Here is a 16,796-nt window from a genome sequence, read left to right on the forward strand (position 1 = left end):
TGAAATAAGAGCTTCCCCATCTCTGACAGCTTTTAAAAAGTCTTTAAAGATGCATCTGTTCACCCAGGCTTTTAACTGATACTGTTTTGATTGTTTTTAATGTTGTTCTAGAGCATTGTTTTAAAATTTTTAAAATTGTTGTGTTTTAAATTTCTTGTTTTGTTTTTAACTAATGTTTTAATGTTGTTTTTATCTGTTGTAAACCACCCAGAGACACAAGTTTTGGGCGGTATAAAAATATGTAAATAAATAAATAAATAAATAAATAAGTTCTATTCTAGATTCCATCTGCCTGGTTAATCTATCGATCAGTATGTCACAGCATTGTGTGTCTTCAGGGTAACCTGAATTTGCCAACTTTAATGCTGAAATGATCAGAGATCAGATTGTTATGAAAAAAACCTGCTCCAAACTGTGTGATAAACTGCCTCCAAGTTGGGGCCGAAACCTACCTTGGATAAAGAGATGGCTAGGAGGGTGGGAAAAGCTCTTCACAGTGCCAGATCATTCTCTTTGGTACCCTAAAACCAACCTCCTGAAATCCAGGCTGTTCAGTCTAATTCCTTCCCAGCCCAATGGCACTGCTCCAGAAATGGCAGCACAAGAAAGGAGGAACTATCACAGCTTCCGATGTGGAGACTCTGCCCTCAAAGCCAATTTGGTCACTTTCCTGCATGGAAGGTCACTTGCAACAGGTGCAAAAAAAGCACTTTTCTAAGGTTTGCAAGTCTGCAGTTTACTCCATTACTAATTCACTATATAAGGATGAGGCAGGTGAACCACTTTCTGACAGTGTTTTAAGTGTGACAGAATCAGAGTCTGCTTCTCCACATTGTCAAGTTAAATGGCCATGAAGTGCAGATGCTGGCTGGTTCTGGTTCTCCGTGCGCTATCATTTCACATATGATTTACAAGAAACTCCTTACAACATCAGATCTGCACCTTCAGCCTTTCAACATTCTCCCATGGGGATATGGAGGTGCCCTTATTACGATACATGGATACTTCAATGCTGTCCTGGAATACAAAGGATGTACTGCAGAAGGGAAAGTGTATGTGCCACAAAAAGGAGTCTCGATATCAAGCTGGAAACATCAGAAAGATCTACAGATAGTTTTAGACTCCAATAGCACAAAACCCATATTACAGACAATGGTGCATGCTGATATGATTGCTGATTTCTTGGATGTTTTTGCTGCTGTTCCTGGCACGGACATACATTTCAAACATACAGTTCAGATGATGGCAAATGCAATACCTGTACAACACAAAGTGAGGAACGTACCCAGAGCATTGCACAAACCACTTAGAGAAGAGCTCTTTGTGTTTAGTGTACTGACAACATGGAACCGACTGATTCATCAGAATGGGCCTCCCCCATTGTTCTTGTGAGGAAATCAAATGGTACACTATGTACACTGTGCATAGATTTAAGAGATGTGAACTCCAATATGGTAGTGGATTACCCAATTACCCAATGTCAATGAAATGCTGCTTACTCTGAAAGAGGCCTCAGTGTTCACAACTTTGGTCTTGTCTTCGGCCTATCATCAGATTCCTCTGCTTTAAAGTTCTCACAGCCTTCATTATCCCAGAGTTTTTCGGTACAAAAGCCTTTTTTTTACTTTTTCAGTACAGTTTTGACTTTTTCAGTACAAAAGACTGCCCTTTGGATTAGCTTCCTCAGCTTCAGTATTTCAATGAATGATGTATGCAATTTTTGGGACTATGGATGGAATCACTTACTTTCTGGATGACATTTTAGTGTATGGCAAAACCATTGAGGAACATGATGCTAAACTGACAGGAGTCTTAAGAAAACTCTGACAACAGAGACTTACTATCTCTGCAGATAAATGTCAGTTTTGCATACACTTGGTGATGTACTTGGGATACACAATATCTCAGATCGGCGTACATCTCAAAACAGACTTGGTTAAAGCTATTTGGGAAGTAGTAGAGCCACACAACAAGGATGCACCACTCATTTTTAGGACTTTGTGAGTATTACTCTAAATTTGTTAGATAATTTGCCTCCAAATTGCTCCATTGTGTCTTCTTTTTAAAAATAATGTAGCATTTAACTGGGATGCATCCTGCAAGTCTAGTTTTCAGACTATCAAACTGGCCATTGCTGAAAGCCCTACTCTCCCTTCTTTTCACACCAACAAGCACACTATTGTAAACACTGATGCTTCTGAATATTTGGGTGCTGTCTTGACCCAGCAAAAAGGGGACAGGGAAGTTACAATTGCTTTTGCTTCCAGAGTGTGTAGTGCATCAGAGATGTATTCTGTCATTGAAAAAGAAGCTCCAGCATGTTTCTGGGCACTTCAGGACTTACTTGTGGGACAGAAAATTCACTTTACAGTCAGACCATAAACCTGTCTACAGAAAAAATGATTTCTCATCATTTAATATAGCTGAATAATAACATGCCTTAATGTAGCAATGGTGATGAATTCAAACAGAAAATAATGTTGCTATTTGCACATTCTGTAGCTTCTTTTTTGGGTTTGGAAGACTTTTAGCTGTAGATTCAGTTTCAAGTTTTCAATCTCGTGGCTATCATCAGGCAGGGCTTCATACCCAGTTGTCAAATGGACATCAGATGGAAACAAACCAGGGGAAAAGAGGGTTTATGTAAAGGAGAGTAAGGGAGGGAAAGCTTCTGCTTTTCTGATATGATTATTCTTGTTAAAAATATGTTGAGAACAATAACAGTTAAAACATTTTTTCATTTGTATTTATACTATTTTCTCTAAGCATATTCTGGTGTAAAAAAGTAATGTATCCAGCTAATTTAAGTGGCAGGATTGCCAGTGCAAAATTTGGAATCTGCAGATCATTGGGAAGTATTTTTTTCTAAAAAATACAAACAAGCAACATTTCTACTCAGGTAGACATGTCCTCCAAGGTGGGCTACCACACTAAGTCGGAGTGGAGGGCTGGCCTATCCGCCAATCCCAACTGATAGACCAGCTCTCCTGGTTTTCTGGGGAAGCTCGTCTATCAGTTGAGATCAGCGGGGTAGACCAACCCTCCTCTCCAGACAGTGCATCAGAGGGCTGTTCTACCTGCTGATCCCAATTGGTAGACCAGCTCTCCCTGGAAAAAAGTGCCATTTTGAGGCCTGTTTTCCCAGCAAAATGGACATCAAAATAGTATCTGAATAGCACCAATCAATTCGGGTCAAATCGGGGGTGATTCTGTTCTACCCTGAATCTGGCCCTTTGTTTTCAGGGTGATTTGATTTGGGGTAGAATAACCAAATCACCCTCAATCTGACCTGAATTGATTCATGAGCGAATCGAATTGCACAGCCCTAGTTTATATGTCCATTAATACCACCCAGCTTTCCAAGGATATAGATATTTCACAAAGAACCAAGGGCTTTTGAGATCCTTGCAGCTTGTATGTTTGGATATTAGTGTTTATATTCTGTGCTATACAAATCTCACAAGTTCACTTTGCCATTTTCAGTGCCGGAAGCCAAATCAGCACTTCAAAGCCTACTTGACTCCAAACTTACCAAAGCGACTCCATTATGTTAACAACATTCGTATTGACAGAGTTCATCTTATGGTGGATCGACAGTGGTTGGCTGTGAGGTATGTTCCTGGTGATAAACTTGCATTCAGAGCTGGCCTTACTGTCAGGCAGGGTGAGATGGCCCACTTAGCTGGCATATTTTAGGGTATATTTTATCTTCAAAAGGATAGAATTGACTTTGAGCTGAAAAGCTCATCAGTTTGTGTTTCTTAAAAAAATAAGATGAGATCATAGAACCATGTGATGGATCAGCATGTTGCTTTTGGAATCCACGAGGAGAGAAAATATAGCCAGCTTCATAGTCTAAGTTGAAGATCAGATTGGACTGAACATTCTGAGCCAAGGGAACATTTTTTTTTAAAGCCAGAAATTCTCAAATGTTTTGTATTCATGGAGTCTTGGTGGACCACTTAATAAACCTGTTATTGTTCTACAAATCAAACTGCATAATGCATTTGTGTTATGTCTGCTCTCATGTGGCTATGAACTATTCCTGTAGGATGCTGGAAATCAGCTTTCCTGGTATTCAGTGAAAAAGGGAGGTGCTGGGTAGGGAAAACAAATGTCAGTGTTAAGACTTTCCACCTTAGCTTTTCTGAGAATGGAAATAGGAAGGGCAGCCAAATCAAATAAAGGATGCCCATAGACGTACTCTCTGAATTATAGAAATGATACTGCAAATGTGAGTTATGGAAATTGTGATAATGCTTCTTTACAGATGAATTATGATGTGCCTTTGTCAGGACTCACTGCAGGCAGTTTTATGAAAGGAGACAGTATACCTCTCAGTACCAGTGTTCCCTCTAACAGGGATTCCCAGATGTTGTTGACTACAACTCCCATAATCCCCAAGCAAAAGCCATTCCAGATGGGGATTCTGGGTGTTGTAGTCAACAACATCTTGGAATCCGTGTTAGAGGGAACACTGCTCAGTAACAAGTGCTGGAAACAAACAACAAGGGAAGGCCACAATCACTTTCACACCAAAGGCTCTGGCTAGCTGATGCTGAAAGAGGAATCTTGGGCCTGATTCAGCAAGGCGATTTGTATGGCCTTATTTCATAATCTTGTAATGCCTCCAATTGCCTGCACTGGAAAATAAATCACCGTGGTCTGCAATGAATCATCTTGGTCTGCAATCCAGGAGCCTTTTTCACATCTTGTCTGAACTTTGTGTTTTGTTAGGTGTCAAAGGAGTCTCCTTTGTCACCATTGTCAAACTTTATTAAGCACACAAATGCCCATTTTTCTCTCCTAGAACATTTCCCTCAATTTTGGTCTAGGGTACAATGCTTAAATGATGGAGACCATTCCCCCTGATTCCCTCTCATAATTTTAGCCAAATCATCTCCTTCTGTAGTCTTCTTGAAAAGAGTTGCTAAAGAGTTGTCAGGCTACAGCTGCCTGCTTGGTAAATGGAGCACAGCTAGATGAGGAATATAGGTCTGAAGAACTCTCTGGAGAGGTTGCTCCTCTTTGGTTCTTAGCAGACTTGCCTAAATGGCAGATCCATGTGTTTAAACTCATCTAGGCATAGACCAGAGGCAGGCGAGCCCAGTTTCCCCAAAGCGGGTAACCCCCTCAAATACCCTTCCCCTTCAATGGGTAAGTTTAAAGCGAGTGCTCCACTAACCCCGTTTTTTAAATCGTGCATTGCCACGGCACGACTCTGTGCTACGGCAACACATGATGAGACCCCCGGCCGGCCAGGCTTGCGCGGGGCATCCTGGAACTTCCGGGGGCCACACGGCCCCCAATCCCCGCAGCCTCCGCTGGCTCCGTGATGAAGCCAGTAGTTGTGTGGGTGGCCGATCCGGTCACCCAGGGCTGTCAGCTTGATCATCTAAGGGGAGAGCAGGCTAAGCCAGCTCTCCCTGCAAAGCCCCTTCTGGCGAGTCTCACTGATCGTGAGATTTGCCTCATTATGTTAGTCTGTCAGCTCTGTGTTTCCCAGATGAATAAGCTAAAAGTGAGTAAGTTAAAATTTCCAGGCAAATGAAGTCTTTATTAGTCAAAATATTGTGCAATTTCTTTGATTCTCAAAGGCAAGAATATAACGATGATTTGAAAAGCAGCCAGTTCTAAAATATGTATACTCCTTTATTAAAGAGTAGCGATTTACACAGTCTTTACTGGATATATTCCAAGAAGCCTATGAGCAGTTCCATGCTGCAAGGAAATTGCCCAGGTTTTCCTCCTACCTTGCTTCCACATAACTGAAAAATGGGAGCATACACAGCTCCCAAACCCAGGTAGAACACAGCTTTTGAATGTGTGAATGACCTCAAAGTGTGAATGGCAGGTGTTCCTTCTTAAGCACCTGTATGCATGTGCCTAAAAGTCCTCAGTCTATGGCTCCCCAACGTATGTGCATGAGTATATATTAAGGATGTGTGTCACTTTATGGTTTGTCTCAGGAAACCCTGCAGTAACACTGATACACCCACTGCCACCGCCACCACCACAAAAACACTTGCATTAAGTGTGTTGCATTAAGTGTGAAGCCACTCTAAACAGCAGCACTTCCCTAACATATGAATGGCCTAAGTGCTGTTATTTTTTCTTTTATTTAGGAATGTGTCCAAAGACTCTAATTTCTGTAATCAGCAGCATTGATTTAGTGCATTCATTTTCTGCCATTCAATCATGGGTGCTTCAGCTCATTCCTGCAAGTCCAGAAGTATGAGAGGGACCAGTACGGGACACTTTGAACTGTACTGTCTGTATAGCTGGCTTTTGATACTCATTGCAGGGTGTTAAAAGGAGAGAAAGAACCTCAGAACCTCAGAACAGCCCTGCTGGACCAGGCCCAAGGCCCATCTAGTCCAGCATCCTGTTTCACACAGTGGCCCACCAGATGCTGCTGGAGGCCACAGGCAGGAGTTGACGGCATGTCCTCTCTCCTGCTGTTACTCCCTTGCAACTGGTATTCAGAAGCATCCTGCCTCTGAGGATGGAGGTGGCCTATAGCCCTCAGACTGGTAGACCTCTTTTCCATGAAGTTATCCAAACCCCTCTTAAAGCCATCCAGGTTGTTGGCTGTCACCACATCTTGTGGCAGAGAATTCCACAAGTTGATAATCCGTTGTGTGAAAAAGTACTTCCATTTGTTGGTCCTAAATTTCCTGGCAATCAATTTCATGGGATGACCCCTGGTTCTATTGAAACCTAGTTTTCTGTAGGATTACCTCCCCACCTAAGTTCCCAGCTCTATGCAACAGCATTAAAACAAGTTTAACCTTAAGATAATTCGGGAGTCTGGGGGAATATCTGTCAGAATGTGGCCACTCACCAGCCTTGTTCATGGGGTGGTGTTTTTGCTTCACCCCAAATTGAGAAAGCATGAAGTTTATCTGATTGGTTGAGCTCTGGGAGGGGCTTGGGCTTAGGCAGCCATTGGACTGATGCGCTCCCTCCTGGGGTCAGTCTTTGCCAGACAGGCAGGCTCTCACACTCTCCCTCCCTCTCATCCTGGGAGCAGAATGGGCATTGCTGATTGTCCTATTGGGGCCCAAGTAGGACTTTTTTGCTTCCTCCCTGACTGATCTTTGGCCAGGAGGTGTTTTCTTTTTCCCCCTTTTCCTTTTCCTTTCTTTCTTTTTTCTTTTTGCTGTCTGGGTTCAGAAATAGTGGGGTTAGTATTGGTCCTCAGAGGCTTCACAGCTCAGGGACTATGGTTTACACTCCTACCTGCTTTGAGGGCTTCACAAACCTCAATGGCTGTGTGGCTTTGAGGTGTGTGTGAAGTCCATGAAAGGGTTCTGAAGTGTGTGAAGTCCATGGAAGGAGCAGGAATCAGCATTGCACTGATTCTAGGCTCTGAGCCAGGGTGTGTTGCCCAAAAAAACCTAGGGGAGAATGGGTTAAGAAAGTCTGACCCCCATCTTAGTTTAGGCCCACACGCAGGGGGTGGAGTTCTTTAAAAAATAGTTCATGTATTTCATTGATAATGTTGTGGCCCTTTCTTCCAGTTGGTTGTTGTGTTTTATTTGCCTCATACCTTTGGGTGTGGGAGCAATGCATGTCACTAAAGAACAGGGGGGAGAAATCCCGGGAGAAAGAGGACAGATGCCAGAGAAGATATGCATTATGGGAATTAGCAATCCATGATCCATAAAAAGACAGTAAGACAACTCTATTTTTTGTTGAGTGTTATATATTAATTCAATACATTTCTGTTTTTAGGTTTAAAAGTTACAGCTTCTGTGGTGGTGGTAACCATGGCTATGACAATGAATTCAAAAGTATGGAGGTAAGATCCCCCCTCCGGCGGGCGGGGAGGATATTCACTTTTGAAACAATTGTTCCCCAGAAATCATCCAAACTGCCTCTCATGTCCTATGCAGAGTTCCCAACTGGTGGTAGTCCAATATTGCTAAACTACAACACCCATCATCCCCAGCTCCAATTTACTGTGGCTGGGGATTATGTCAGTTAGAGTTCAGCAACATCTGGAGTACCACTGGTTGTGAACCCCTGTCCTACTGTATGGTTATACACTTAGCACACAACTGAGCAGACCTCTTGCAAGGTCCACATTATATGGGTCAGGGAGTACTGAGCAGCTCCACAACCAAATTGTGACACAAGTGTGTTGTGAGAAATCTTTGTAGGAAAAAGGAACTGTTCAGAGCTAACATTAAATAATAAGAACATAAAGAACAGCCCTGCTGGGTTCAGGCCCAAGGCCCCTCTAGTCCAGCATCCTGTTTCACACAGCGGCCCACCAGATGCCGCTGGAAGCCTACAGGCAGGAGTTGAGGGCATGCCCTCCCTCCTGCTGTTACTAATGAGACCTATGTTGCATATGTACCAAAAATAGTCTGAGATGGACTATGCTTTGTGGTCTGAAATGATGAGCAGTGTTACGCTGCTGTAATGTGCCACCCCATGCCTGCAGCAGACTTGTTAGCACCCCCGACGCTGTTCAGAACCAGCAGATGTACAAGCTGTGCTACCACAATTGTCCCCACTCGCCACAATGGGGGAAACTGTGGTAGCACTGCTTACACAACCACTGGTTCTGAACAGCATCAGTCCCAGGATGGAGCATTATGGTAATGTTAACACTGCACATCACATCAACCACTGGTTTTTTTTCTAGAATATTTTCTAGAACATGGATGTCTCAAATCTATAATCGCTAGTCATTTCCTCCACATTTGGCTTGAATTAAAAATTTTACTGAACTGGTTTATTATATAAATAGAATACTTTTTTTTAGTGTTTTAGACATTGAAAGCCACAAAGTAACACAGTTGTTGTTGTTGTTTTTATAATGATGATCCAGGCCATCTTTGTAGCACATGGGCCAGGATTTAAAGAAAAAACGGAGGTGAAGCCTTTTGAAAACATTGAAGTTTACAATTTAATGTGTGGTAAGTATAAACTAGATATTAAGGCCATTCTCATGACTATACTCTCTAGGGTTGGATAGGCTGTGGGGAAGGCAGGACCATACTTACCTTCCCCCACATGACAGCCCATTGTCGCACCACTTGCATGCCCACATGGTTACTGCTGTGGTGAGTGGCATGGCGATCTGGAGGCTGGGGGGGTGCATGGCAAATTAAGAATCCATGCTGCCTGCTGTGGAATCTGTGCCCTGCAAACTGAGGTTCCTCAGAAGTGAGAGAAGTGCATTCTGAAAGTGCTTTCCAGCAATCTTTCTTTGAGTGTGTAAGTGTAGAGAAAATAGTTGCACCTTATTCATGATATGGGGGATTCAGGCTTAGGGAGCCAAAAATTGGGGTAGGGAGAAATGTCCACAGCTGATGCTTGTGAGCACCAGTTCCAGTTGTACCCTGAAGTGACATGGCCAAAACTAGAGTGTGTGATGTGTGCTTCTGATGCAACACAACCTGTAACACAGGTCCGATCCACACATTACTGGTGCAGTTTAGTTGCCACTTACTCATGGCTGGATCCCATGCCACTTAGTATTGTTTGGATGAAGGCATCTACACAGGGTTCAGGGCCAACTCATAAAAGTGAGCTGGCCCTGCACCTTTATGAGCCCTGGTGAGGCAGTCATCTTAGGTGGTGGACTGTAGGCAGTGGTGTTGAGAGCTTGCAGTTCTCCCATGCTCCCACTGCCCCAGTTCATGCTCCTCCTTGTCCCTCTCTCAGCTCAAACTTCAACACTCTCCCTGCCTGCAGAAGGTAGGAAATGGAGCAACAGGAAGTATGGACTCACTGTGGCTCCATTTCCTGCCCCCTGTAAGCAGGGAGAAAGGGGACATTTGAAGCTGGGATCGAGAAGGAGTGTGAGCAGAAGCAAATGGTGATATAGTGGGGAAGTCTGGACAATCTCTGCCAAGATGACATACTCCTTTTGTACAGGGTAATTAAATAAGTGTCCACACACAGATAAACATGTCTGAGCCTGAGGCAGCAAGCTGTTCTGAAATGTGGTTTTAAGCCTTCCAAATTGGAGGCTGTTAAGCAAATTTTAAAAGATACAGCTTATTTCCATCACACAGCTGACCATCAAGGGAAAAGGTCATTGTCATGGTTACTTTGTTTTATTGGTTTTAAATTGCTTAATTGACGGTTTTGATTGATATTTTAATGGTTTGTTTAATTTTGTAAACTGCCTAGAGGGAAACAATTATTAGGTGGTATGAAATACATAAACAAACAGTATTTTCTACATGATTCACCCCACTCCATGTCCTTGTTTCCCATCAAACTCTACCATAGTAAAGGGTTAAGATCCAATCTTGGGATCACACTGCTCTAGTAGCATATGTATCTGATCATCATACATATCATAAGTACATGCTATTCTATCCCCTTATATTTCCTTGTAAAGAACAAGATTAACAGAATCTGGCAATGGTGCTCGTGTGGGGTTGGGGAATACTAACCTTTCAGCAGGAAATGCTTAGGCAGTTTCATTTATAGCTACATTTACATGAACATTGGTCCATCTAGTTCAACGTTGTCTACACTGACTATGAGCATTTCTCCAGAGTTTCAGAAGGGGATCTTTCCCAGATCAAGGATTGAACCTGGGGCCTTCTGCATGCAAAGCATGTGCTTCTGCCCTTCCCCAAATCTGGGTCTGAGCTCTGGCTCAAATGAATTCTTGGACAGAGACAGATCAGACTAAATCAAAGTATACGTGCACAGTGAAAGACAGCTATTTTCCCTTTAACAGATTTACTTCAGATTCAGCCAGCACCAAACAATGGAACACATGGCAGCTTAAATCACCTTCTGAAAGCTCCTTTCTACAAGCCATCCTTTGCTAAGGAGGAGTCATCTCCCTCTCCCTCTTCCTTCAGCCCCTCTTCTTCCATAAATGCTTCAGGATGTGTTTGCGGCTCAGTAAGTCCTGACCTACAGATACTCATTTTTAATTGGAACTAGTCTATTTATGCCTGATGATTCTCCTGCTTTTTGTTTGTTTGTTGCAGATAACTGACTTAGAAACGGTGAATAAAAGATTGAACCTCAGTGGTGAAGCAAGTGAGTATAGGAAATGATATGTATGAGTAGCAGTAGTTTCAGTGAAGTTACCCAGGGTGTGAAGAACTGCCATGTCCAAACAGTGGCAAATGTGTGATTTGTTTTTACCTCTGCAATGTTTTGCTGCTGTTCATTTATGATTCAGCATGAGATGCGGTGGGGGGAAAGCAGGCATTAGGGCCTGGGAGAAACTTTGTCCTAATCTCCTTAGATTGATGGCACCAGGTAGGGTGGACTACAGAGAGTGGAATATATGAGTGAAGCAACAGACTGAGGGGGAAAAAGAGAAATGGTAGGCCAATGCAATGTTGATTGGCTAAGGGCGGTACATGCCAAAGCAGTGGTGAAGGGGCCTCCCTGCCCCCTTTCTGAGGCACCCCATGCTGAGTTGCATATATGCCCTTTACCAAGTTTTCTCTCAAACCTTTCTTTAATGGGGTGAAGAGATGATGTGGTAGTTGCTACAGGCTCCAAATGGGTAACATTGAAGAGAGGAAGTTGTCATGAACAGGAACAATGTCAAATCATTATGGTCTACTTTCACCACTGGATCTAAACCATTGGTCTGCCTACAAGTGGGTTGGGGCTCACATATGGCCCCAAACCATGGCTACATCTAAACTGGGGTTGCACAAGTGGCATCATCACCATTCTTTTTTTCTTGAGGATTTTTTGAGAGAAGGAGAAAGATGGGCAAGGAAGAGGGAAGAAGAAAAAGGTTGAGCTCTGACTGAGGTTTAAAAGCCCTTCCCAGGTCTGGAGAAGATGAAGGCTACTGATCTAAGCCTTAAATTAATGGAAAGGTACCTTCTTATTTTTAGATCAAGACAGAAGTACATTGACATTAGAAGGGACACAGATTCTCCCAAGGCTAGCAGTCATATTTAGTGTTCCCTGTGCTAAAATGGTTTCTGTGAAAACCAACAATTGATTAATTATTTAAAGGTCAGAACCCTGGTGGAGGGGGACAATGCCTGATTAGATAATAAAAATGCAGCATTGTCCCTTTTTTAACTCCCTCCTGGGGTCAGTCTTAGCCAGACAGGCAGGCTCTCACGATCTCCCTCCCTCCCATCCTGGGAGCAGAATGGGTGTTACTGATTGTCCTATTGGGAGCCAAGTAGGACTTTTTTGCTTCCTCCATGATTGATCTTTGGCCAGGAGGTGTTTTTTTTAAATGTCTGGGTTCAGAAATAGTGGGGTTAGTATTGGTGAACACCCTTGGACTAATTTAAAACAGGCAAGTGATTCATTGGTCCTTAGAGGCTTCACAGCTCAGGGACTATGGTTTACACGCATACCTGCTTTGAGAGCTTCACAAACTTCAATGGCTGTGTGGCTTTGGGGGGGGGTGAAGTCCATGAAAGCATTCTGACCCGTAAAGGGTCACTTTTCTCCTCCTTCCAACCCACCGTTCTGATCTGACACTCAGCTAAGAGGAAGATGCAGAATTATGTGTACATGCATTGCACAGTACAACGACTAGGTGATCCCCCACCCCACCCCACCCTACCCTCACTGTCCTCCCCTGATACAGGTACTGTTTGCTACTCTTCCAGTTTGTAACTATAAATGCTGAGCCAGAAGCAGGGGAAGTTGGGGTGTGGATATGAATTAACTGTCAGAGGAAAAAACAGCAAGCCCTTGCTATCGGAGGGGCCCATTAGAATGGTTCACCCAAGAAGGTTATTGGATCCAATAGGGTTCCAAGAAGCCTTGGAGGGATTTAGTGTTGGCTCTGCCGGTGATCCTGTTGATGCTCTGGTGGAGAACTGGAACAGCAAGCTCACCAGGGCAGTAGACATGATTGCACCTAAGCGTCCTCTCCGACCTGCTTCAAAATTGGCCCCTTGGTATATGGAAGAACTACAGGGGCTGAAGTGGTGAGGTAGATGACTGGAGCGCAAGTGGAGGAAGACGCGACTCGAATTTGACAGATTACAACATAGAGCTCATTTGAAGATCTATGCTCTGACAATACGGGCGGCAAAGAAGCGATTCTTTTCTGCTTGTATTGCATCCGCAAGTTTACATCCAGTGGAGTTGTCCAGGGTTGTGAGAGGGCTAGTGAGTGCCCCTCCTCCCTTTAATCAGAATTTGGAACCATCTATTACCCGCTGTGATGTGTTTAATGATTTCTTTGTGGATAAAATCTCTCGTATTTGGGCTGACTTGGATTTAGACCCCATAATTACTGCAGTGTCTGAATCGGAGGTGTCCAGTGACTCCTCTTATGTGGTTAAGCTAGATCAGTTTCAGTTTGTGACTCGTGAGGATGTGGACAAGCTGCTTGGAGCGATGCAGCCTACCACCTGCTCTCTTGACCCTTGCCTGACATGGCTAATACTATTTGGCAGGGAGGTTGTTGTAGAAGGCCTGGTAGAGATCATAAATGCTTCTCTGAGGGAGGGCAAGATGCTTCCTTGTCTTAAGGATTATTAGACCACTTCTGAAGAAGTCTGCCCTGGATTCCTCAGAGTTGAGCAACTATAGGCCTGTCTCTAACCTTCCGTGGCTGGGCAAGGTAATTGAGAGGGTGGTGACCTCCCAACTCCAGGCAGTCTTGGGTGAAACTGATTATCTAGACTTGTTTCAGACTGGCTTTCGGGTGGGCTATGGAGTGAAGACTGCCTTAGTCAGCCTGATGGATGATCTCCAATTGGGAATTGACAGAGGAAGTGTGACTCTGTTGGTCCTTTTGGACCTCTTGGCGGCTTTCGATACTATTGAACATAGTATCCTTCTGGAACATCTGAGGGGGTTGTGGGTGGGAGGCACTGCTTTGCAGTGGCTCCACTCTTACCTCTATGGCAAATTCCAGATGGTGTCTCTCGGGGACTGTTGTTCTTCAAAAACAGAACTTCGGTATGGTATCCCTCAGGCTCCATATTGTCTCTGATGTTGTTTAACATCTACATGAAACCACTGGGAGAGATCATCAGGAGATTTGGTGCAGGGTGTTATCAGTATGTGTCATGGCTCAGACTTCTGACTCAGAAGAGTCAGAGCAGGAACGGGAGGATTCGCCTGCTAGTAAGGGCTCAGAGGCACAGCAACAGGAGTTGGCAGGGAGTCCAGACTCTGGAGCTGAGGATTCACAACAGCTGCCAGACATGATTTCTGACGGAGAGGAACCTGGGATTTCACCTGTCTTGAGAAGACGGCTCAAGTGTGAGGCTCAGTGGAAATCACGCAGGTGCAGATCACTAGAGAGGAAGACAAAGTGCTGACTCAGGGAGCACTGGGGGCAGTGATGGGCTGGATGAGAGGTAACAAGCTGAGACTGAATCCAGATAAGACGGAGGTACTTATTGTGCAGGGGTCAGAACTCAGGAGATGATTTTGATCTGTCTGTTCTGGATGGGGTCACACTTCCCCAGAAGGAACAGATATGCAGTCTGGGGTGCTTCTGGACACAAAACTGTCCCTGGTGTCCCAGGTTGAGGCAGTGCCAGAGGTGCCTTTTATCAGCTTTGGCTGATACGCCAGCTGCGTCCATTTCTTGAGATAAATGACCTCAGAACAGTACTACATCTGCTGGTCACCTCCAGACTTGACTACTGTAATGTGCTCTGTGTGGGACTTCCTTTGTACATAGCCCGGAAACTGCAGTTAGTCCAGAATGCGGCAGCCAGATTGGTCTCTGAGTTATCTCGGAGCGACCATATCACTCCTATCTGAAAACATCTACACTGGCTCCTGGTAAGTTTCCCAGCAGAGTACAAGGTTTTGGTTATAACCTATGAAGCCCTAAAGAGCTTGGGCCCTGGGTATTTAAGAGAACGTCTTCTTCACTATGAACCACACCACCCATTGAGACCATCTGGAGAGGTTTCTCTGCAGTTGCCACCGGCTCGTCTGGTGATTACTTGGGGACAGGTCTTCTCCATTGCTGCCCTGAAGCTTTGGAACACACTTCCTGCTGATATAAGAGCCTCCCCATCTCTTACAACTTTTAAAAGGGCAGTCAAGACACATTTGTTCACCCAGGCTTTTAATTAGATACTGTTTTAATTGCTTTAATTGTGTTTTAATGGTTTTAACTTTTTAATTTTAATTGTTGAAATGTTTTAATCTTTTATTGGCTGTTTTTATTCTCTTGTAAACTGCCCAGAGAACTTACGTTTTGGGGCGGTATAGAAATGGATTAAATAAATAAATAGAGTAGATAGGTTTTGTCTTATCCATGGGAACTTCTTTATAACTATTATACTCTTTCCATTGTATTGAAAAGCAAGGATGGTGCATAAACACATCTATTTTATAATAACTTAGTTAACAAATTGTATTCAGTTATTACATCCCTTCTAGGAATTTTCCTATCATGTGCAGTCTGCCCATCCCCAACATGATCACACAAATGTGGAACTCAGTAATTTATTGTTTAAATTCTAGAGCAGAAGGCTGAGGCTTATAATTTGCCCTACGGTAGACCCAGAGTTCTACAGAAGCAAAATACCTATTACCTCCTTTACCAGGATAAATATGTGAGTGGATACAGCAAGAACATCTGGATGCCACTATGGAGCTCATATACTGTCAACAAAACAGTAAGTTTTCAGATATATTTACCTTTTCGTAGTAGAATGACAGGCTAATACAGTAAAGCAGACTTCTCCACTGCTGCCCCGAGGCTTTGGAATGCGCTCCCTAGTGAAATAAGAGCCTCCCCATCTCGACAGCTTTTTAAAAAGTCTTTAAAGATGCATCTGGTCACCCAGGCTTTTAATTAATATTGTTTTAATGGTTTTAATGCTGTTTTAAAATATTCTTTTAAAATTTTTTAAATTGTTGTAATGTTTTAAACTGTTCATTTTAGTGTTAACTAATGTTTTTATTTTGTTGTAAACTGCCCAGAGACATAAGTTTTGGGTGGTATAAAAATATGTTAATAAATAAATAAAATAAATAAATAAAAATAAAAGGGCAGCATCCCATAGCAAAGCTGGTTGTTTTAGGAACATTGGGCAATATAACTGTTTTTGATTGCCAAGTAGAAGATGCATATTCATCATCTGAGCTCAGAACTCTTACAAGGTGGCTGCTGACAGATACTAGCAGAGGTACTAAGTTTATCCAACAGGCCTGCACAATTGGTGATCCACCATGTTTCACACAGTGTTTCCACCATGTTTCACACAGCCATGCATGCATTTTGGTTTGCCAGGTGCTTCAAAATCCTCCATCCCCATTTGTGCTGCACCTCCTTGCTGCTGCCAACAACAAGGCAAATGATCAAACCCTTAATGAGCTGCCAAATATGGCTAGTGGCCTGTGACCAGATTTGTGCATCACAAGTTGTGCAAACCTATTATAAATCAAAGTTGGAGATGATATATGGAGACTAGAATTATAAATCCCTGTTTCCACTGATTATTTGTAATAATCCCTTTGGGCAATCCAAAGAAATGGTCCCTCTGTAGTCTTTAGAACTGAGTCTAGGGCTTGGGCTGCAGGTCAATGGCAGAGAACATAGTCTGCATTTAGAGGATCCCTGGACCAGAGAGATACTCTGGAGTGTTGATGTTTTTTGTTGCAGCAATCCCCATTGCTGGAGAAACAAGCCCCGCTTTAAACTTGTAAAAATATTTGTTTTGTTGGCAGTGTAGGGATTGTTATCATCAAGAAAACCAAGTGAAACTTCAGCTGCAGACACATGTCTTTTCCAATTCCTCATGCATGATCCCATTTTTTTAAAATCTAGGCCATGGACATAATCATTTTCCTTATCAATGTTTCTATTTCATATACACAGAGCTTCTGTACTGTTT

The 16,796-nt window shown here is 43.2% G+C and overlaps 1 protein-coding gene across 1 annotated transcript in view; it reads left to right on the plus strand.

The window, feature by feature from the left end:
- Positions 1–16,796, plus strand: part of ENPP3 (ectonucleotide pyrophosphatase/phosphodiesterase 3) — a 106,059-nt gene that overhangs the window by 58,300 nt on the left and 30,963 nt on the right. Inside the window, exons 15-20 of the mRNA XM_053281260.1 lie at positions 3,484–3,611; positions 7,738–7,804; positions 8,843–8,930; positions 10,715–10,884; positions 10,974–11,025; positions 15,421–15,575. Coding sequence (XP_053137235.1) covers positions 3,484–3,611; positions 7,738–7,804; positions 8,843–8,930; positions 10,715–10,884; positions 10,974–11,025; positions 15,421–15,575 — 660 coding nt within the window. The remainder of the gene's footprint in view (positions 1–3,483; positions 3,612–7,737; positions 7,805–8,842; positions 8,931–10,714; positions 10,885–10,973; positions 11,026–15,420; positions 15,576–16,796) is intronic.

This window comes from Hemicordylus capensis, chromosome 1 (assembly GCF_027244095.1).
Source record: "Hemicordylus capensis ecotype Gifberg chromosome 1, rHemCap1.1.pri, whole genome shotgun sequence".
Taxonomy (NCBI): domain Eukaryota; kingdom Metazoa; phylum Chordata; class Lepidosauria; order Squamata; family Cordylidae; genus Hemicordylus; species Hemicordylus capensis.